Source organism: Ranitomeya imitator, chromosome 2 (assembly GCF_032444005.1).
Source record: "Ranitomeya imitator isolate aRanImi1 chromosome 2, aRanImi1.pri, whole genome shotgun sequence".
Classification (NCBI taxonomy): domain Eukaryota; kingdom Metazoa; phylum Chordata; class Amphibia; order Anura; family Dendrobatidae; genus Ranitomeya; species Ranitomeya imitator.
In genome coordinates, this window is record NC_091283.1 from 758,620,783 (window position 1) to 758,644,003 (window position 23,221).

General features: G+C 43.8%; 1 protein-coding gene across 4 annotated transcripts in view; it reads right to left on the bottom strand.

Moving 5' to 3' along the window:
* Positions 1-23,221, bottom strand: part of P4HA1 (prolyl 4-hydroxylase subunit alpha 1) — a 70,450-nt gene that overhangs the window by 13,637 nt on the left and 33,592 nt on the right. For 2 of the 4 annotated variants that reach the window (XM_069753332.1, XM_069753334.1), the window contains exons 2-9: positions 16,574-16,672; positions 16,130-16,226; positions 13,158-13,309; positions 12,565-12,702; positions 10,224-10,463; positions 7,156-7,343; positions 6,032-6,208; positions 4,587-4,657 (exon numbers count right to left, since the gene is read on the bottom strand). In XM_069753332.1, coding sequence (XP_069609433.1) covers positions 4,587-4,657; positions 6,032-6,208; positions 7,156-7,343; positions 10,224-10,463; positions 12,565-12,702; positions 13,158-13,309; positions 16,130-16,226; positions 16,574-16,652 — 1,142 coding nt within the window. In that variant the 5' untranslated portion in view covers positions 16,653-16,672. Of the gene's footprint in view, positions 1-3,986; positions 4,058-4,586; positions 4,658-6,031; positions 6,209-7,155; positions 7,344-10,223; positions 10,464-12,564; positions 12,703-13,157; positions 13,310-16,129; positions 16,227-16,573; positions 16,673-23,221 lie in introns of all 4 variants that reach the window. The other 2 variants (XM_069753333.1, XM_069753335.1) reach the window with 1 other exon arrangement.

A 23,221-nucleotide genomic window follows, 5' to 3' on the forward strand; every position in this document is an offset into this window, starting at 1 on the left:
TTCAAACGGGCCTGGACATGTGTTCGTGTGAGCAGGGGACCTTACAAGCCCTGCAGGAATTTAATCCACGACGGCATAGAGCGTTACTAACGACAATGTTTGAGACTGTGGTCCCAGCTCTCTTTAGATCATTGACCAGGTCCTCCCGTGTAGTTCTGGGCTGATTCCAGACCTTTCTCAGAATCATCCTTATCCCATGAGGCGAGATCTTGCATGGAGCCCCACACCAAGGAAGATTGACAGTCATTTTGTGTTTCTTCCATTTCATAATGATATTGTGTCAACAGTTGTTGCCTTGTCACCAAGCTCGTTGCCTATTCTCCTGTATGCAGCCCATCCCAGCCATGTGCAGGTCTACAATTTTGTCCTTAGATAGATCTTTGGTCTTGGCCATGGTGGAGATGTTGGGGCGTGATTGTGTGTTGACAAGAACCTTTTATACAGGTGACAAGGTGCAATTAATACTGGTAATGAGTGCAGAGTAGAGGGCTTCTAAGGCCATGTGCACACGTTGCGGATTCTGCTGTGGATCCGCAGCGGATCTGCAGCCGCAGGTCCGCAGCAGCTTTCCAGGCGTTTACAGTACCATGTAAACCTATGGAAAACGCAATCCGCAGTGCACATGTGGCAGAAACGCGCAGAAACGCTGTGGGTTACATTCCGCAGCATGTCAATTCTTTGCGCTGATTCCTCAGCGGCTTACACCTGCTCCTCAATAGGAATCCGCAGGTGTAAAACCGCAGGTGGAATCCGCACAAAATCCGCGGTAAATCCGCAGATAAAATGCAGTGCCTTTTACTTGCAGATTTCTCAAATCCACTGCGGAAAAGTCTGCAGAGCTCAAAACTACGTGTGCACATACCCTAAAAGAAAAACTAACGGGTCTGTGGTAGCCAGAATTCTTGCTGGTTGGTGGGTGATCAAATACTTATTTTATGCCATTTAAATTACCGTATATACTGGAGTATAAGCTGACCCGACCCCCTTAATTTTGCCACAAAAAACTGGGAAAACTTAATGACTCTAGTATAAGCCTAGGGTGGAAAATGCAGCAGCTACCGGTAAATGTTAAAAATAGATACCAATAAAAGTAAAATTAATTGAGATATCAGTAGGTTAAGTGTTTTTGAATATCCATATTGAATCAGGAGCCCCATATAATGCTCCATACAGTTCATGATGGGCCCCATAAGATGCTCCATATTAAAATATGCCCCATATAATGCTGCACAAAGGTTAATAATGGCCCCAATAAGGTGCTCCAGAGATATTTGCCCCATATAACGCTGCACAAATGTTGATTATGGCCCCATAGAGATATTTGCCCCACACAGTGCTGCACAAATGTTGATTATGGCCCCATAAGATGCTCCATAGAGATATTTGCCCCATATGCTGTTGCTGCGATTATAAAAAAAAAAAAAAAAAAAAAAAAAAAAAACATACTCACCTCTCGTCGCTCAGGCCCCCGGCGCTTGCAATATTCACTGGTCCTCGTTCCGACGCCGCTGTGTCTTCCACGTCCTCTGCACTAACTTTCAGGCAGAGGGCGCGGACTAACCAAGTCATTGCGCCCTCTGCTCTGAGCGGCACTGCAGAGGGCGCGGAAGACGGAGCGGCGCCGGAACAAGGACTGGTGAATATCGTGCAGTGCCCCCCGTCCCCATTATACTCACCTGCTCCTGGCACGGTCCCTGCATCTCCGGTCTCAGACAGCTTCTTCCTGTATTGAGCGGTCACCGTTACCGCTCATTAAAGTAATGAATATGCGGCTCCACCCCTATGGGAGCGGAGTCAGGTCCATATTCATTACTGTAATGAGCAGTACCATGTGACCGCTCAACGCTGGAAGAAGCGGTCAGCGCTCGGAGATGCAGGGACCGTGCCAGGAGCAGGTGAGTATGTCACAGCTGCCGCTCCCTCTCCCCCGCCGACCCCCTGGGACAATGACTTGAATATAAGCCGAGAGGGGCACTTTCAGCCTAAAAAAACACGCTGCAAATCTAAGCTTATACTAGAATATATACGGTATGTAAAAATTATAGAAACAATGTGATTTTCTGGTTTATATTTTGAGATTCTGTCACTCACAGTTGAAGTGTGCCTACAATACAAAAAATTCCAGGCCTCTCCATCCTTTGTAGGTGGGAAAACTGGCAAAAAGTCAGCAGTGTATCAAATACTTATTTTCACCTCTATAATGTAGACTGTTTAAACACAACATTAAGGTAATTTAATATTACATATTAGAAAAAAAAAAGTCATAAAAAGAGTTGTTAGTTCAAGTGTTATAAAATAAATAAATAATGAAGTCCCAAGTTGTGCGTCAGCGATAGAATATATAGCTAGACATAGGAGGGTAGCCATATATTTTATGGTTAGTACTCATAAGAGAATGAAGATGCAGACATACAGGCTCTTGGATAAACTGTTACCAACACAGAGGCCCAGAAATGAGTATTTGATAACTAGGCTACAGGAACTAAAGTGTACCGCCAGTGCAAAACTAAAGTGGCAGTGCTCTTAGATCCTCGTAGAAACTTTGTGAAATCTTTCCTGTCCATGCTCAGATGTTTGTCCTCTAGACCGCTCTTTCTTCCCAATGTACTAACCGGAAGTGGTTATCATGGTCAGTCATATTACAGATGTAACGGAGCTGCAGCCCGGGTACTGTCATGGCTTCTACATGCCATCTAGCTCACACTTCCCACTCCTCCCCACTAGTGTCAGGAAATTCCTGAACACTGGCAGACTTTGTGGCAAGGCTGCTGTAATTACATGACATTACTAACTAGCAAGTTCCCCCAAAAGGAAAAAAAAAAACGTTGTAATTCTTGATTTGGATACGACATTTCTATTATTTTCTCCTGTGTAGGTGACAATAGAGAAAAAGTAAATCGCTGCAGGAATTTAAATTTGTCCCTACTTTAAGGTCTTGTTTAGGCCACAAGTGAATGAAACTACTAAACAATATAAAAGTACTAGGTATTTAGTTCTAGATTAGGGTCTAAGTGGTAACATTTCTCCTTGTGGAGAGTGACATACCAGCTCAGGCATGTCAAGGTAAGGAGGCTTATTCACCACTCAATGCTCCTCTGGGAAATGTAAGATGCCGGTATGGCCAGTATGTCACTCTCCACAAGGAGAAGCCTTACCCCTTAGACCCCAGTCCAGAGCCTCTCATCTAGCCAAATCAGTTCTCATACTTTGCACTGATGAGGGTCAATAGCCCGAAACACTGTGTCTGCATATTGAGATTCTGGTTCGGCCTTTATCCCAAATCATATTGCAAGACTCGTTAAAGGGTTGATTGTGACTTGTAGGATCGCTACTTCCAATAGGTGGTGCTATAGAGTTCAAGTCCTCTTTCTCTGTGAAAAGGCAATTTGCATAATTCTACATTAGAAATTTTATGAAGCGAGATGCGTGCCTGAAGGTTTTTAAGTGGATAAATGGAAGCAATGCTTAAAGGGGTTATCCAAGAATTCATTTATTTACCCAATAGGGCCAAGAACTTGCAGGCAGGTAGTTGCTAACTACCTGCCTGTTCTGCCCGGCGCGGATCTCTGGCGACTCAGCTGTCACAGACAACTGTGCAGCTTCTGATCTGTCGACGGACAGCCAGATACCTACCTGCAGGGAGCCAAATGTCAATCAGCATGACATCGGCAGACAGAATAAAAAAGAAGAGGAAGAGCTGCTCTGTTGACTCGAGGTCAAATGAAGTCTGAGGCAGCCCTGAAGTTGGCAGAGTTTGATGACGGGCCAAACAGGCAAGTAATTAGTAACTAACTGCCTATAAGTTCTTAGCCTTATAGGGAAGAATAAAAAAAAAAAAAAAGTCCCAGACAACCCATTTAAATTCACCAGTTTCTTGATTAAAGAAGAAAAGTTCCCTTTTTTTTTTTTAACATGATGTCAAAAGAGTTTGGATATCTGTTCTCCCCCAAGAATCCAATGTACATGCCCACAGGGCTTTCCCTTACCTCTTAGAAACTCTGTATTGTGCAGTGGTCAACTGTCCTGTCAGAGGGTCATGCACTGTAGCCCGTCTCAGCTACAAAAAGAGAAAGGACTATGCTTTAATTTGGGAGCAGGCATGATACGTGCCGTGCTAGGGGTTCTGATTGGTCTGGGTGAATTCAGTCTGACTAGGCAGCCATTCTTATCAATACAGTAATACTATCCAGCAGCAATGATTCAGTCTACAATTACATGTCCTTTCGCTTTTTAATCAGAGACACCGGAAATGATCACTTCGTGGTGCAGAGTTTTAGACCAATCCTTTTAGTATCTGAAGATTATTTTTCCATAATTTTTAGTAAGAGTTACTGTGGATTTGTTTAGGATAACCATATAGGAGGCTGCATGATGAAACCCTTGTAATAATTAACAATTTAGTAGCATGTCACCAGAACACAAGAGATTCCAACTAAAAGTTTGAGTAACTCTGCACCAGCTGTGACGGAAGATCAAACTGATCTATCTGGAAAGTAATCCCGATACTTCAGTTCCTTTGCACAGAAAAAAGCACCTAAGCCCAAGAAATGGATTGCACATAGGGATATGAAGCACTTCGGACTTACCTTTTACTAATTCTGTAGTGAGCAGTCTCCAGGACTCCTGTGATAGGGTTGGAGATGGTGGCTCGCCTCAACTGTGAAGCCAACCAATCACAAGAGTTGTAAAAACAAACTAAAATTCACCCAACCAATCAGAAGCCCTTTGGATGCAAGTCATGTTGTAAGCGCAGGAAACGTTAATGTCTCACATTTGATATCTCCAATAAGGCTTGTATTTTTGCCATTGACCCTTGTGAGATGAAATACCATTAACCACTCACTACTCAGCGAACGAGTCTTCTGTGAGGGACCAGAACCACCAGACATTTTGGAGACTACAGACTGAAATGGCCTGGTGACCAGTTTATAAGGAGTTTGAAACCCCACATCAGAATAGCAAAATGTTTCCACAATCACCAAAAATGGGAGATGTAAAAGTCATGACCAAAGCTCCTGATTTAAAGGGAACCTGCTCGATGCATTCTGCCTGAACCATGAGCAGCATGAATCAGAGCCCGTCTGCGCTATTACAGCTACATGTTCTTCTCTGGAACACCACAGCACTTCAGTACACACCGCAGGAGACTACAGGGAGAGACCTGACTTCTCCCAGCATGCTCCAGATGATTGACAGGTCGCTCCCACGTGTCTACATAGGGAGAGATCAGTCAGTCAACTGAATGGTGTGGGGAGAGTCTCCCAGGGCTTGTGCTGGACCAGTCTCATCTATACCTATGGTCCCCGGCCAACTTTTCATACTAGGTTCTCTCTGAAACACCAAAGCATTTCACAGAAAGCCATACTGCTCGTGGCTCAGGCAGCATGGCTATAGCCTCGGGTTCCCTTTAAAATATTAGCAAGACAGGCATTTATAGCAACTAATAGGTCAAATACCACAAATTAATTTCCCAACTCAAATAATAAGCACCTGAAATGTAGGTTAAGGATATGGTCACACACTGGTAATCGGATGAGGTAATGGCTGCCACACTGCCGCTTTCCACTTCTCATTCTCCTACACTGATGTGAATGGGAGAAGAAAAGCCAGAACGATGGCGCGACTGGGGTGAGAAAAATAGCGCAGTGGTCAAACAAGCCAGTGTGTGAACAGACTCTTGCAGTGTCTAAAGGGTTTTAAGAAGTATAATTATGTGTCCCCTGAACCATCCAGTAATATATATAAAAAAAAAAAAAAAAAAACCAAACGCCTTTGGTGCAAATTTGCAAAAAATAATTTCACAAACAAGTGAGAGTGTCACAAAAATTGAGACCATTACAGCCTCCACGTCACCTGTGGGTGAAGTTGCCATGTTGCTGACTTAATAGAATCATTAAATTTCTATGAAAAAAACAAAACCCCAAACTAAATTTTGGCGCTAGTTGAAGAAGCACAAAGGTGCAACAGATGCCTACAAGAAAATACCACAGTGAAGTAGAAAGTGGTTCAGAGAGAAGCAATGAGGACTCACTCGTGGTTTTGCAAGCTGCTTCACTTTCTCAATCTCCAGATCGGAGATGATATCGTGGTATCGCACAATGTGAGGTTTGTCCCATTCATCTTCTAGCTTTGTAGGAGACAGAATGAAGACGGGACTCTTATTTCCATTGTCGTAGCGGCAGAACAGCTTCTTCTGTCGGCGGGGAGTCTGGGGAAGGGAGATAAAATGAGGATTATGTGATCTATTTCACACAAAAAGGCGTGTGGTTCCCAGGATCTGGAGGAGAGGAGAATCTCCTTCAGGCCCTGGGATCCATATTCATGTAAAAAATAAAAAATATGGATATACTCACCCCTCCGAAGGACCCTGGCTCTCAGCGCTGCAATCGTCTGCCTCCGTTCCTTCGATGATGTCACGGTCAGGTGACCGCTCACGTAACCGCTACGTCATCGAAGGTCCTTCACTCACTGCATTCTTAGGACCGGAGGCAGACGTTCGCAGCGCTGAGAGCCAGGGTCCTTCGGAGGGGTGAGTATATCCATATTTTTTATTTTTATTCTTTATTTTTTACATGAATATGGATCCCAGGGCCTGAAGGAGAGTCTCCTCTCCTCCAGACCCTGGGAACCACACGCCGTATAAGATGACTGGGCGTATAAGATGACCCCCGTCTTATACGGCGGGTATATCCCAAATTCCATATTTTATATGGAAAAGTTGGGGGTCGTCTTATACACCAGAAAATACGGTACTATTTATAAAAAAGCTAAAAGTTCAAAACACCCCCCTTTCGCCCCATTGAAAATTAAAGGGTAAAAAAAACCCACACATTTGGTATCGCCACGTTCAGAAACCCCGATCAAAATATAAAATCAATTAATCTGATCGGTAAACGGCATTACATACCATACATAACGCGGGATATGCATGAAGATAAATACTAAACAAACATTTAAAACTGTAATATGATGTGCCATTGAGCAACCAGTAAATGATAACTAATCTTAAAAAAAGAAAATTATAAAATATCTATGACCAAAAAGGAACAAAATTAGGAGCCAAGACCTTCAAAAGCTTGCTACTTAAATTTTTACCATGCATTTTCTTGGCACCCGAATACATATCTAAGTGTACCCCATACATAGAGCACTTACCATTTTAACCCCCTCTCCACGGCACAACATCTCATACTTCTGCCTCTCCGGTAAATGATCCTTGGGGCGACCCTTCTTTGTTTTTGGCACTACAGGATCAGAATCAGTGGTGCTTGATGTATTGTCCTCTTTTGTCATGATATACTCAAAATATTTTAGATTTCCATTTCCTCTTTGATGTTCAGGATCTAGAATGAAGAGAGCGGGATCCGTTACTGTGTTGAAAACCTGGAGTACAACTACATGAAGTGCCCGATCTGTTGGCCTTTATTCAACAATGTCTCACAGCAGTTTCTGGAAAATATATGACAACCAACACGACGAGAAATATTGAGTTACTAGATGGTGGCCCGATTCTAACGCATCGGGTATTCTAGAATATGCATGTCCACGTAGTATATTGCCCAGCCACCTAGTATATTGCCCAGCCACCTAGTATATTGCCCAGCCACCTAGTATATTGCCCAGCCACCTAGTATATTGCCCAGCCACCTAGTATATTGCCCAGCCACCTAGTATATTGCCCAGCCACCTAGTATATTGCCCAGCCACCTAGTATATTGCCCAGCCACCTAGTATATTGCCCAGCCACCTAGTATATTGCCCAGCCACCTAGTATATTGCCCAGCCACCTAGTATATTGCCCAGCCACGTAGTATATTGCCCAGCCACCTAGTATATTGCCCAGTGACGTAGCATACAGCACAGAGCCACGTAGTATATTGCACAACGACGTAGTATACAGCACAGAGCCACGTAGTATATTGCCCAGCCAGGTTTGTCACAGGTTAAAAAATAAAAAATAAACATATACTCACCTTTCCGAGGGCCCCTTGTAGTCCACGGCAGCTTCCGGTCCCAGGGTTGGTATGAGCGCAGGACCTGTGATGACGTCGCGGTCACATGACCGTGACGTCATGGCAGGTCCTTCTCCCATACCATCTTTGCCACCGGAACCTGCAACGGAAGATGGCGGCCGGCGCGAGCGACTACGGAGGGTGAGTATAGCAGGTTTTTTTTATTATTATTATTTTTAACATTACATTTTTTACTACTGATGCCGCATAGGCAGTGTCAATAGTAAAAAGTTGGGGACACACAGGGTTAATAGAGGCGGTAATGGAGTGCGTTACCCGCGGCATAACGCTGTCCGTTACCACCGGCATTAACCCTGTGTTAGCGGTGACCGGAGGGGAGTATGCGGGCCACGGGCACTGACTGCGGGGAGTAAGGAGCGGCCATTTTCTTCCGGAATGTGGCCGTCGCTGATTGGTCGCGGCAGCCATGACAGGCAGCTGCCGAGACCAATCAGCGAATGAATAACCGTGACAGACAGAAGGACAGACAGACGGAAGTGACCCTTAGACAATTATATAGTAGATGTTCACACATTCACAACTATACATAAGCCAATGCAGGACACTTTGGCCCAAGTCTTATCTTATTTAAATGGGTTTCTCGAGGGGGGACACGGGACATATCAGGGGTGCCGAGGTAAGAAGAGGCTGCTCACACTGCTGTCCTCCCTGTATAGCTGATCTAAAACTGAAGATATCAGGGCTGCCAAGGTAAGAAGAGGCTGCTCACACTGCCATTTTCCATATCTATCTCATGATACCACAAACTGTATTAAAAAAATAATAATAATTTTTTACTTTTTTTCTATTAACATAAACCCCTTATAAGTTGTATAGTATACCATAATCTAATACACTATGAGAGTCAATGGTTGCAACTATAATATATACCATTACATATAGCAGGTATATACATTCCTAGACATGATCACGGACAAATTCCAGCAAGAGTAATCAGTCAGCTTCTCCAGACTTCTAACAGACTTTGTTTTGGCATAGGATAGCTTTGACTTCTACAGTTCTTCTATGGATGCACCACTCACTTTGTTGTCTGACAGCCCCTATAGCAGCTACAGTGCTGACTGTCAATATCAATGTACCTCTGAATAGAACCTAAGGCAACTGCACAGGACAGCCACTCGCAGAATTGGGACACACATTCGGGTTCTAATTGGGAGGGCGCAATTTGTAAAGAGTTAATCAGAATTACAAGAAGAGACGTTAATTGAAATCAGTGCTTTTACTTGGAGATCTAATGCAGCAAGTAGCTTCCTGAGCAATTTTGACATTTTAATCGTTCCAGCGCTGGAAACAACAAGTTTTCTACCACAATTTTACAAGCCCCTTAAATTTGTTAAATTAATAGATTTGCGCTCATTTATTAGCAGAACAAGATGAATGTATGGCGACATAACTTCACCATGAACGTGGCCAGCTTGTAATTAACTGACAGCTCATATTCCTGCAATGGAGCAGCGTTTCCCCACAGGCTGGACGAGTTATTAAGAAGCTGCCAGATCTGAGCAGGGTTCATTGTAAATAGGATGAACTAGTTGTAGGCTTATCAGTTTATCCTCAGAGCTCTCTAGGTTTGTACAGCTTTAAAAAATAAATAAATACATTCCACTGAAATACTTATATATTTTGGGGTTATATTTAAAGGAGCAGTTGCGCAATACTGCAGACACCCAGGGCTAAAAATGCTTTCCCCTAGGTGCTGATCCTGGGGACTGCTGCTGTACCGGAGACATAAATTAAAAGGGGTGATCCCCATCTCCAAGATCCTATCCCAATATGTAGTAGATAATAAATATCATCAACAACAACTACCTCCAATTATAAACGCATAGTTTCTGATTCGCCATGTCTCTTTTCTTATGTGCAGGACCTTAGTTATCCATGATTACATCCTATAGCAACAAGCTAACTGTCACTGGATCAGTTGTTATAACCATGGATACCGAAGGTCCTGCAAACCCTGCACATGAGGAAAGTGAATCAGAAAAACTATACTACATTTATAATTGGAGGTATATTCCAATATTATTACACCTACATATTGGGATAGGATTTTGGAGCTGGGAATACCTATAATGCCCTCCCTGCAGCAGTACATGTACCACCCCCTTCCCCCCACAAACTCCCCCAAAAAGTGTATGGATATATTAGTTGTATCCGATAAGGACACCGTGAACAGTTATTGAGGCTTACCGAGCTCCAGCAACCTTCTGGTTAATGTTAAGGCCTTTTCCAAGTCTCCCTGTTGGTATACAGTATAGCTGAGGTAATCTAGAACCAAGACCTTATCAATAGTGGATGTCTCTCCTGCATCCAGCTGCCGCAGAGCTTGCTCCATCCACAGCTCTGTGTGGTAATAGTCCGCTTCCGTATATGCAATTTTCCCCAACTCATAGCAGTCTTCAGCTGTCAGCGTTGCTTTGTTGTTGACACCTATGACCAACAGGTTAGAGACCTTTATAACATGAATTCTTTATTTTATAGGGTTTTTCTTCATTACTTTAAAAAGGGAATCTGTCAAAAGATTTCGGGTTACCGACCTAATTATATTGCTGGATGGGACATCAAAAGGGGCATTCTGAAAACACCCCTTAGGCTTCTTTCACACTAGCGTCGGAATCTCCCCGTCGCAATGCGTCGGGGAGAGATTCCGACGCTAGCGTTTGCTGCATTGCACAATGGAGGCAGCGGATGCATTTTTCCGGCGCATCCGCTGCCCCATTGTAAAGTGCGGGGAGGTGGGGGCGGAGTTCCGGCCGCGCATGCGCGGTCGGAAAAAGCGGTCCGTCGGGAGAAAAAAACGTTACATGTAGGGTTTTTTTCTCCCGACGGTCTGCCAAAGCACGACGCATTCGTCGCAAGACGGATGCGAAGTGTGCAAATCCGTCGCAAATGCGTCGTCAATAGAAGTGTATGGGGAAAAAACGCATCCTGCAAGCACTTTTGCAGGATGCGTTTTTTTCTGCAAAACGACGCATTGTGACGGATTTAAAAAAAACGCTAGTGTGAAAGTACCCTTACAGGCTGGAAATGGATTTTGCAGTGCAGAGAAAAATCAACATTACATTTTTATGTAAATGATGCTGCAAGAGCACTGAGGGCGGAGGGTCACGTGACCCTCCCGTGTGCTTCATGGGTGTCAGTTCAGCACTGCTAATTAAAGACATCATTAAAGCAAATGATTGTTGTGCCGGGGTGGAAAGTAATGCAGAGAATGGATGAACTTAACCCCTGGACGACATGCGCCGTACATGTACAGAGATATGAGATAGGACAACTGCAGCTTCTAGTCTCCCATGGAGACTATTGAAGTATGCAAAAAGTGTAAAAAAAAAAAAAATCTATCAAGCTATCAAAAGAATTAATCCAATCGGTAAACGGTATAGCAAAATAAAAAAAAATAAAAAGCCAGAATTAAATTTTTTTTTTTTTGGGTCACCGCAACATTGAATGAAAACTGCAATTGTGATCAAAAGATTGTATCGACAACAAAATGGTATAATTAAAAACACCAGCTCGGCATGCAAAAAAATGAGCCCTCACCTGGGCCCAGATCACGAAAAGTGGAGACGTTACGGGTCATGGAAAAATCACAATTTTTTTTTTCTTAAACTTTGGATTTTTTTCCCCCACCATTTAAATAAACAACCTATACATGCTTGGTATCTACGAACTCGTAATTACCTGGAGAATCATAATGGCAGATCGGGTGTAGCATTTGGCGAACATGGCAAAAAATAAGATACAAAAAAACATTTGTGGAATTGCACTTTTTTTTGCAATTTCACCACACTTGGAATTTTCCAGATTTTCAAGTACACGATATGGTAAAAAAACGAAAAAGGGCCCAGTCATGAAAGGGTTATATCGTGAACAAAGTACATTTTAATTAATAGATCTTGAAATAATAAATTCCCACCTATGGATGTGTTCATTAAAAATGCCCCTGTGCTGACAATCTTATAAATGTGTCCCTGCTGTGTACTGTGTAATTGCCATGTCTCACAGTACAGGAACATGGTCTGATCATACCACAGCTCCTGGGCAGGAAGTAAGCAAAAGAGGATACAGACAGGACAGCACGGGGTCACAAATAATTCTTTTTGTGAGGCAAAACATTTTACTGCCTATTTTTTAAGCTATGTTTTATCTGAAAGAAAGAAATCAGCTGAGAACCCATGTTTTCCTGTCTGTATCCTCTTTTGCATCCTCCCCAGGAGCTGTGGTATGATCAGACCATGTCTCTGCACAGGCAGACACGGCCATTACACAGTACACAGCAGGGACACATTTATAAGATTATCTCAGCACAGGGGCATTTTATTTAATCGCATCCAATTGTGGAAGTTATTATTATTTGAAGATCTGTTGATTACAATTAACTTTGTAGGAAAATTCCCTTTAAGTTTACTTTTATTACCATAATGATGGAAAATCTAATTGTCAGGAAATTACAACCTAAAAGCTCTTGACAGGCTGCAATTCAAGGTCATGTAAAACCAAACATAGTATAATGTAGCCGTCACTACATTACCTGGCAAGTTTCCTCTGGCTATGGTTTCTGTGTCCAGATTATAAGTGTCCTGTAAGCGAATCAAAGCCTTGGCCGCTCCAGTCTGATCCTCATCGTTAGGAAAGTACTGACGCTGGATTGTCAAGTTGGAAATGAATCCTTGCAGGAAAAACAATAGGTTAAAAATAGTGATGAGAGAATATACTCGTTGCTCGGGTTTTTCCGAGCACGCTCGGGTGGTCTCCGAGTATTTGTTAGTGCTTGGAGATTTAGGTTTTGTTGACGCAGCTGAATGATTTACAGCTGCTAGCCAGCCTGAATACATGTGGGGGTTGCCTTGTTACTAGGGAATCCCCACATGTAATCAAGCTGTCTAGTAGCCGCAAATCATGCAGCTGCGGCAAGGAAAACTAAATCTCCAAGCACCCGAGCAACAAGTATACTCGCTCATCACTAGTTAAAAACAAAAAGGGACATGGAATTTATTCAATTAAAAGTTTAATGAGTACCAAAGATATCCATTAAACAGAACACAATGTAAAGTATGTAATCTATGCCTTGTGAATTCAGATTACAGATCGTCCGTGTCATTTTGTAGCTGATCAGGTTCTTACCATCTGACATATCCGTCAGCACAAGATTCTCCAGTTCCAGCCACTCCGTATTGAGCCTCTTCATTAATTTGAAAGCATTGACTGGGTGACCCAAGAAGCCCTCTGGGTCCTTTGTAGCAGCTTCTGACAGCGAATCAAATTTTTCTGCCCATCTTAGGAAAAAAATAAATAAAAAGTGATTTTACAAGCTAGCAACTGCAGCAGAATAAGAGAGTTATTATCAGAGGACATTTCATTAGCTTAAGTGCTAAAAAGGAGATCAAGTGTGCAGCAAACCCCATCCCAGAAGGTCCATGCACACTGCCAGGTGCGTGCATGGTGTACAAACCCCATCCCAGAAGGTCCATGCACACTGCCAGGTGCGTGCATGATGTATAAACCCCATCCCAGAAGGTCCATGCACACTGCCAGGTGCGTGCATGGTGTACAAACCCCATCCCAGAAGGTCCGTGCACACTGCCAGGTGCGTGCATGATGTACAAACCCCATCCCAGAAGGTCCGTGCACACTGCCAGGTGAATGCATGATGTACAAACGCCATCCCAGAAGGTCCGTGCACACTGCCAGGTGCGTGCATGATGTACAAACGCCATCCCAGAAGGTCCGTGCACACTGCCAGGTGAATGCATGATGTACAAACCCCATCCCAGAAGGTCCGTGCACACTGCCAGGTGCGTGCATGATGTACAAACGCCATCCCAGAAGGTCCTTGCACACTGCCAGGTGCGTGCATGGTGTACAAACCCCATCCCAGAAGGTCCATGCACACTGCCAGGTGCGTGCATGGTGTACAAACCCCATCCCAGAAGGTCCATGCACACTGCCAGGTGCGTGCATGATGTACAAACCCCATCCCAGAAGGTACGTGCACACTGCCAGGTGCGTGCATGGTGTACAAACCCCATCCCAGAAGGTCCGTGCACACTGCCAGGTGCGTGCATGGTGTACAAACCCCATCCCAGAAGGTCCGCGCACAATGCCAGGTGCGTGCATGATGTACAAACCCCATCCCAGAAGGTCCGTGCACACTGCCAGGTGCGTGCATGGTGTACAAAACCCATCCCAGAAGGTCCGTGCACACTGCCAGGTGCGTGCATGGTGTACAAACCCCATCCCAAAAAGTCCGTGCACACTGCCAGGTGCGTGCATGGTGTACAAACCCCATCCCAGAAGGTCTGTGCACACTGCCAGGTGCGTGCATGATGTAGAAACCCCATCCCAGAAGGTCCGTGCACACTGCCAGGTGCGTGCATGATGTACAGGACAAAGGTATTTAATTAATGAAAGGGATTATACTAAATAAAGGAAGAAAAATCCATCCTGCTAACAGGAAGCATTTCTAGCCCAGAACGATGGAAGGAAAATATTGACAAATACAAACAAGTTATTATGCACATTGAAGGCAAAACTCAATCGTTTGCTTTCCCTTATTTCAGCACTGGAGCGGAGCTATTAATGCACGTTCCCTGCACCTAGTCTCATACTCGCCCATCATGGTCTTCAGCTCTTCTCAGTGCTATTCCGCCATCTTGTGACCCAAATGTCTGACTGACCAGAAGTCAGAGGTAACAGTCACATGCTCTCAGTGCAGAACCTTATTATGGCCTTGTTCTAGCCCTCAGAGATTTACTTTGAGTAGTGACCTCTGGCTCACCAAGCCAACACTGGGGCGATCCGGCAGACTACACAGCAGAAGACGACTGGTGAGCCGCGACGAGAGACGACAACAGGTGAGTAAAAGACCAAGTGCAGGGACCTTACATTAGTAGCACCACTTCAGAGCTGCAATAAAAAAAACTGCTGGAGTGGTGCTTTAGTAAGAAATCTAATAGATTCATTATGACAAATCATTCCAATCTCAGACCAGATATATGGTTGAACTAATATAAAACAACATGACTACCAAGGAGATCAAAGTCTTCACTCATTTGGTTGGTGCACAGCTCCCTCCCAAGTCCCCCAGACACAGGGGCGTTTTGCGGAGCATTCTTGCGTTGTCCATCAGACTCCTCTGGCAGCGGTTTATCTCCATCCCAAACAGAAGACGAGCTGCTGAAATTCAATGTGCTGGGTCCCTTCCCTGACCATCTCGGGGGGCACAATTTACAGATGATAAAGCAACAGATCAAACCAGTGGTTTCCAACTCTGAAACGTGACAGGCAGCATTAAATCACAAATTGGACAATATAGTGGTGGCCCCAAATGTCGTAACACTTCTATTAATTAATGTAAGTATTACAACTCTTGGGGCCACCACTATATTGTCCAACAACTGGAGAAGCCTAATTAGTGTCACTTAGTACAATAGACTAAGGGGCAATTGCCATCTTTAGTGTTTAGGCTTTTTCCACCAGTCTTTAAAAGAGAATGCTGTAAGTCCTGACACCACTTCATGGAGACAGGGCATTTCAATGCTCCATTTTATAGATTGGTAGAGGTTCCATGGGTTGGACTCCCACCAGTCAGCTGTTTATCATGTATCCCATTGATTAGGGATACCTTCCAAAGATTTGACTAACCCTTTAGACAGAATCCATTGGCAGAGTTTTGCCAAGGAATCTGAAAGTAGGCCTGAGAGCCTGATTCCAGTGATGTATCACTTTCTGGGCCCCTTGGTGCAATTCCCCATTTTCTCAGCTGTATGGTGTAGATGTAGCAGTGCTATAAACGCTGTGCTGTGTATAATCCCCTCCCACACTCCTGACTGCACAGTGTATACAGCAAGCTGATAATCAGTGGTAGAGGTAGTGTTACACAGATTAGCACGTCTGGAAGGAGAGACCCCTAGTCCTGCAGTGATAATCTTCTTCTGATAAAATACTCATGATATTGAAACTGCTGCTGAAAGATTTCTTTTAAAAAAGGTCCATCCAGTGATACAGCTCTTTTAGAGGCTAGGTTCAACTTTTGTGAATGAATACTAAGAAACCACATTATAAAGAAAGCAAGCATGAGTTTGGCATGGACTCACTTTTTAATCTGCTGCAATTTCAGCTCCTCAGCCTTTATGTACTCTTTTAGTGACATTAAAAGATCCTTTTCGGTGTACAGCAATTCAGTCATGTGCCCTGCAACAAAAATATAAAACGTAAAAGATGACTATACAACAGGACTTACCAGAAGTTTTTATACACCGTGTTTTGTTTAAAAATAAATAAAATAAAACAAAATGAAAATAATAGATTATACAAAGAGGGGTGAAACACACCCAAAGATCTAATACACAATTAGTGTGAGAGTGGAGGCGCACACCCCTTTATAAACACATTTCTAGTCTCATTTTGGATGCTAAAATTGTATTGCATTAATGTAAATATCCAAGGGCTCATGGTCGATTTTATTCAGTTCCTGAACCACTTCCTCCATAAAACAAGACTCTAAAAATAATACAGTGCTTCGAAAGACACAAGCTTACCAATTGAAGTATAGAAGTCTTTATGTGCTTGGCACAAGGAAAATAGCACCAATAGCGGCAACACCTTGAGGATCTTCATGGCCTTTATTGTCTGAGCACCTAACAAAGAAAGTAACTAGGTTACAAAACACATAAAAGTTCAGGAGATAACCGACTGGGGTAAAAAGGGGGTTGATATGCACTTTTATATATATTTATTTTTTTCACAGCATTTGTTAGTCCTCTAAGGAAACTTAAACCTGCGATCACCTGATGGCAATTCTGTATATAGCAAAAATCATGGTTTCCTATGAACACCAGTTTTTAACAAGTGTAACCTGATGACAGACACAGACAGGGGTCTTCATATTCAGCAGACACCTGGCTGTCTTGGCAACACATTGGCATCCTGGGATCACATCATGGCAGCGCTGATGATGAGATAGAAAGGCACACCAACCTGCCAGTGCGCTGTTAGTGCCGCTGTCACAGATTGCCCATAGCGGTTAGAGGCACATGATGGATGAATAGTCTGCATCTTTCCCTGCAGATGATGGATGAATAGTCTGCATCTTTCCCTGCAGATGATGGATGAATAGTCTGCTTCTTTCCCTGGAGATGATGCATAAATGATCTGCATCTTTCCCTGCAGATGATGGATGAATAGTCTGCATCTTTCCCTGCAGATGATGCATAAATGATCTGCATCTTTCCCTGCAGATGATGGATGAATAATCTGCATCTTTCCCTGCAGATGATGGTTGAATGGTCTGCACCTTTCCCTGCAGATGATGGATGAATAGTCTGCATCTTTCCCTGCAGATGATGCATAAATGATCTGCATCTTTCCCTGCAGATGATGGATGAATAATCTGCATCTTTCCCTGCAGATGATGGTTGAATGGTCTGCACCTTTCCCTGCAGATGATGGATGAATAGTCTGCACCTTTCCCTGCAGATGATGGATGAATAATCTGCATCTTTCCCTGCAGATGATGGTTGAATGGTCTGCACCTTTCCCTGCAGATGATGGATGAATAGTCTGCACCTTTCCCTGCAGATGATGGATGAATGGTCTGCACCTTTCCCTGCAGATGATGGATTAATAGTCTGCATCTTTCCCTGCAGATGATGGATGAATAGTCTGCATCTTTCCCTGCAGATGATGGATGAGTAGTCTGCATCTTTCCCTGCAGATGGATGAATAGTCTGCATCTTTCCCTGCAGATGATGCATAAATGATCTGCATCTTTCCCTGCAGATGATGGATTAATAGTCTGCATTTTTCCCTGCAGATGATGGTTGAATGGTCTGCACCTTTCCCTGCAGATGATGGATGAATAGTCTGCATCTTTCCCTGCAGATGATGGATGAATGACCTGCATCTTTCCCTGCAGATGATGGATGAATAGTCTGCATCTTTCCCTGCAGATGATGGATGAATAGTCTGCATCTTTCCCTGCAGATGATGGATGAATAGTCTGCATCTTTCCCTGCAGATGATGGATGAATAGTCTGCATCTTTCCCTGCAGATGATGGATGAATAGTCTGCATCTTTCCCTGCAGATGATGGATGAATAGTCTGCATCTTTCCCTGCAGATGATGGATGAATAGTCTGCATCTTTCCCTGCAGATGATGGATGAATGGACTGCATCTTTCCCTGCAGATGATGGTTGAATGGTCTGCATCTTTCCCTGCAGATGATGGTTGAATGGTCTGCATCTTTCCCTGCAGATGATGGATGAAAAGTCTGCATCTTTCCCTGCAGATGACGCATAAATGATCTGCATCTTTCCCTGCAGATGATGGATGAATAGTCTGCATTTTTCCCTGCAGATGATGGTTGAATGGTCTGCACCTTTCCCTGCAGATGATGGATGAATAGTCTGCATCTTTCCCTGCAGATGATGGATGAATGACCTGCATCTTTCCCTGCAGATGATGGATGAATAGTCTGCATCTTTCCCTGCAGATGATGGATGAAAAGTCTGCATCTTTCCCTGCAGATGATGGATGAATAGTCTGCATCTTTCCCTGCAGATGATGGATGAATAGTCTGCATCTTTCCCTGCAGATGATGGATGAATAGTCTGCATCTTTCCCTGCAGATGATGGATGAATAGTCTGCATCTTTCCCTGCAGATGATGGATGAATGGACTGCATCTTTCCCTGCAGATGATGGATGAATAGTCTGCATCTTTCCCTGCAGATGATGGATGAATAGTCTGCATCTTTCCCTGCAGATGATGGATGAATAGTCTGCATCTTTCCCTGCAGATGATGGATGAATAGTCTGCATCTTTCCCTGCAGATGATGGATGAATGGACTGCATCTTTCCCTGCAGATGATGGATGAATAGTCTGCATCTTTCCCTGCAGATGATGGATGAATGGACTGCATCTTTCCCTGCAGATGATGGTTGAATGGTCTGCATCTTTCCCTGCAGATGATGGTTGAATGGTCTGCATCTTTCCCTGCAGATGATGGATGAAAAGTCTGCATCTTTCCCTGCAGATGACGCATAAATGATCTGCATCTTTCCCTGCAGATGATGGATGAATAGTCTGCATTTTTCCCTGCAGATGATGGTTGAATGGTCTGCACCTTTCCCTGCAGATGATGGATGAATAGTCTGCATCTTTCCCTGCAGATGATGGATGAATGACCTGCATCTTTCCCTGCAGATGATGGATGAATAGTCTGCATCTTTCCCTGCAGATGATGGATGAAAAGTCTGCATCTTTCCCTGCAGATGATGGATGAATAGTCTGCATCTTTCCCTGCAGATGATGGATGAATAGTCTGCATCTTTCCCTGCAGATGATGGATGAATAGTCTGCATCTTTCCCTGCAGATGATGGATGAATAGTCTGCATCTTTCCCTGCAGATGATGGATGAATGGACTGCATCTTTCCCTGCAGATGATGGTTGAATGGTCTGCATCTTTCCCTGCAGATGATGGTTGAATGGTCTGCATCTTTCCCTGCAGATGATGGATGAAAAGTCTGCATCTTTCCCTGCAGATGACGCATAAATGATCTGCATCTTTCCCTGCAGATGATGGATGAATAGTCTGCATTTTTCCCTGCAGATGATGGATGAATGGTCTGCATCTTTCCCTGAAGATGATGGATGAATAGTCTGCATCTTTCCCTGCAGATGATGGATGAATAGTCTGCATCTTTCCCTGCAGATGATGCATAAATGATCTGCATCTTTCCCTGCAGATGATGGATGAATAGTCTGCATCTTTCCCTGAAGATGATGGATGAATAGTCTGCATCTTTCCCTGCAGATGATGGATGAATAGTCTGCATCTTTCCCTGCAGATGATGCATAAATGATCTGCATCTTTCCCTGCAGATGATGGATGAATAGTCTGCATCTTTCCCTGCAGATGATGGCTGGGCTTGGCTTGCATCAAAGGCAGGGAGACTACTTATGACAGACATAGTACGTCACAAGCCATTAAGAATGTTAGACGTCCCTCACCATTTTACAAAAGGTTTTCTGTTTTTGGAAAACTCCTGTTCTCCAGCTGCAGGGGTTTATTATTTTACAAAAATAAAAAACAAAAACCTTGCACTTTGCTCATAGTCGCTGGGACACCACGGAGTCTATGCCAATGCACCTAGGGTGTGATTGTCTGTAGCGGTGAAGTCTTGTTGATAGCACTGCAACCAGGGAACTCAACGTCCCTGCCTGAGTTGATGACATGAGCCCTTCAGAGTCACTGAGCTCACCGATTGGCTGCAGCGCCATCATCGGGACATCAGTGCTGCAGACAATGACACACTAGGACCAGTGGCAGTGACTGCAATGGACCTGGGAAGGTGACATTAATTCCTTTATTTTCCTTTTACAGCCAAACTGCAGTAGTTGTGGGACAGGGATTTTCTGAACACAGAAAACCCCTTTTAGGCCAAAATTTGCAGCCAGATGTAATTACCGGTAGTTTAAACCAACTGCAACAAATGTAAAATATACACATTCAGATAAAACGTTATAGGTTCTGTCCATAACGTGCCAATATGTTTTACAGAATAGGACAGTTTCCAAGAAAATAAAAAAAACATTATTCATGACTAGCACTTGGCAGAAATTCAAGCCCATAGTGAAAAAAATGGTTCGAAGGAATAATTCAAGGATAAGCCAAGAGCATCTGTTCTTTTAATGTAGACACTGATGGAAGAAAAAAAGAAAACCCATGTACATCACCTGAGTCTGACAGCAGCACAAAGACAGAAGCCCTGTGTACAGCCATATATCACGGAGGTTACTGGGTGCAGCAGTTATGATCATCTCCATTTTCTCTGCTACAGATCTAGCAGAGCTTAGCTTTTAAGCCCAGTGTTACGGCGTCCACACCACAGCTTTCTGCGCACAATGTCCAGCGAGAGCTGCTAATCAGTGCTGGGGTTGGACTAGGAGGCACAAGGCCAGTTGTCCTGCAGTGATAATCTCCTGCTGATATAACACTGATTGTTATATCAGCTAACCAGAGCCCAGTAAGTGACACATTGCTGCAATCAGGGTCTCCTGATTCACATCATGGTGCTCAGATTACATTGCGAACACTAACTTATGGATTTCCTGTAAAAGAGCCATCAATTATAAAGTGGCCCACATTCAAATGAAAGTTATACACAAACTGTGTGAGCGAGAAGTGTAAAAGGGTTAACAAAAAAAAAAAAAAAAAGGGGGGGGGTTAGGTTTTTGGTCTTTATGGTAATGCAATTTATTTTGGTCTTTGTCAAATGTAACAGAGGGAGTTACGGTTGTTAAGCAATCGATCCATCCATCTTAGTATATGCGAGGATGATGTATGTGCATTTCACCGGCCGTCCCCACAAGCCCATTATATTTGATGGCTAAGCTCTACCTGTATGCTTTGTATACCAGGGGGAACACAAGAACTAGACTATCCTGTCACTTAAAACAGTGTTGAAAAATGGAATAAAGCAAATCTAGCCGACTTTGTGCCATCCTCACCGAGCTGTGCGATTGTACTTTGGCCCTTGTTAATTAACAGCAAATCACTGAAAGCAAAGTTTTACAGAAATAATATATTCAGGTACCATTCAGACAGGCGGTGGGATGGCTTTTGCGACTTTTTTTTTTTTTTTAATCAAAAACAATGTTTACAAAGTACGCTATTTACAGGTGAAACCAGAAGCTTACATACACCATATAAAAAAAGATATGCATGTTTATCAATATCTCACATGAAGTCAGAATAAACCTTATGACTTTGCAGTAAGTAATAAAATGCCTCAAGGGTATGTGCCCACGTTGCGGATTCCATTGTGGATTTTTCTGTGCAGATTGTGAAAAATCCGCAGGTGAAACGCCCTGAGGATTACCTGCGGATTTACCACAGTTTCTGTGCGGACTTCGCCTGCGTTTTCACACCTGCGAATTCCAATTATGAAACAGGTGTAAAACGCTGCGGAATCCGCACAAAGAATTGACATGAAAGTAAAAAGCAGTGTTTCCGCGCAGTATTTTCCGCAGCATGTGCACTGTGGATTGTATTTCCATAGGTTAACATGGTACTGTACAACGCATGGAAAATCCACAACGTGTGCACATTCCCTAAAACATTCTCTCTCATTATTCTGACATTTGGCAAATAATGTTGGTAATCTTCATTGAGCTAAAACGAGAAAGGTTTATTCTCATTTCAGATATTCAGAAAATGTTCCTTTTTTCCTGTCTTCGGTGAGCAGCGCTCGCAGACTATTACAGGCCGTGATAGTCTGACTTTTAAAGGTCTTCCTGCCATTAGGCAGAACAGCCCATTGTATAGAATCAGCAAACCACATCCTAGGGGAAGGTGCACACAGTCGGTAATTAGCAGCGCTTTGGACATGTCCGCTGCATCCAAAAGCACTGCAGTCCATTGATCGCAGGTGATTCCGCACATGTTCACTCAACCGTGCAGAATCAACGCATCCTATACATTGTATGGGTGAGCATTATCTTGCGGAAGCTTGCGTCCACCAGATAAATTGACATGCTGCGGTCTGGAAAGACACTCCGCATGTCCGTCTCCGTGGGTGTTGGTGCACACATCGTGGAGATGGGATCTCTAGAAATCCCATCCACTATGCTGTAACATCTGAACGCTGCGGATGTATGCAGCATCCAACCTGTAGCATTTTCTAACCGTGGAAACGTACCCTAGTAACATAATTGTAAACAGGGTCTCTGCCCCTACATTATACTACTCTCCTTTAAAAGGGGTTATCCACTAAACATTGTACCGGTTCACTGCATACACGATTCCATCCAGCCACTGACAGTGGGGGTTCCAGACTCCCACTGATATGGATGGCCAATCTGAGCACAGGTCATCAGTATCACTGATGGTATCAAGGGTACTGGACACCCTGCAGGCTCAGTAGCCAGTAATCTAGGCGTGGAGTGCATGCATTCTGAGGTTCTGTGCCTTAGAGCCTTGCAAGTGCTGCTCTGAAGAAGTCTAGATCGCTGGCTCTGACCAGCCCCAATGCCTCTACGCTTCTCCCACGCAGCAATCAAAGCTGCCTTCTGCAGAGCGCTCCGCTCACACCAACACTGAATGTCTGACTCCAGAACCCTGACCCGGAGAACAACAATCCAGGGGGAGAAGTGTGCTCCTGAAGGGAGGAGACAAACCCT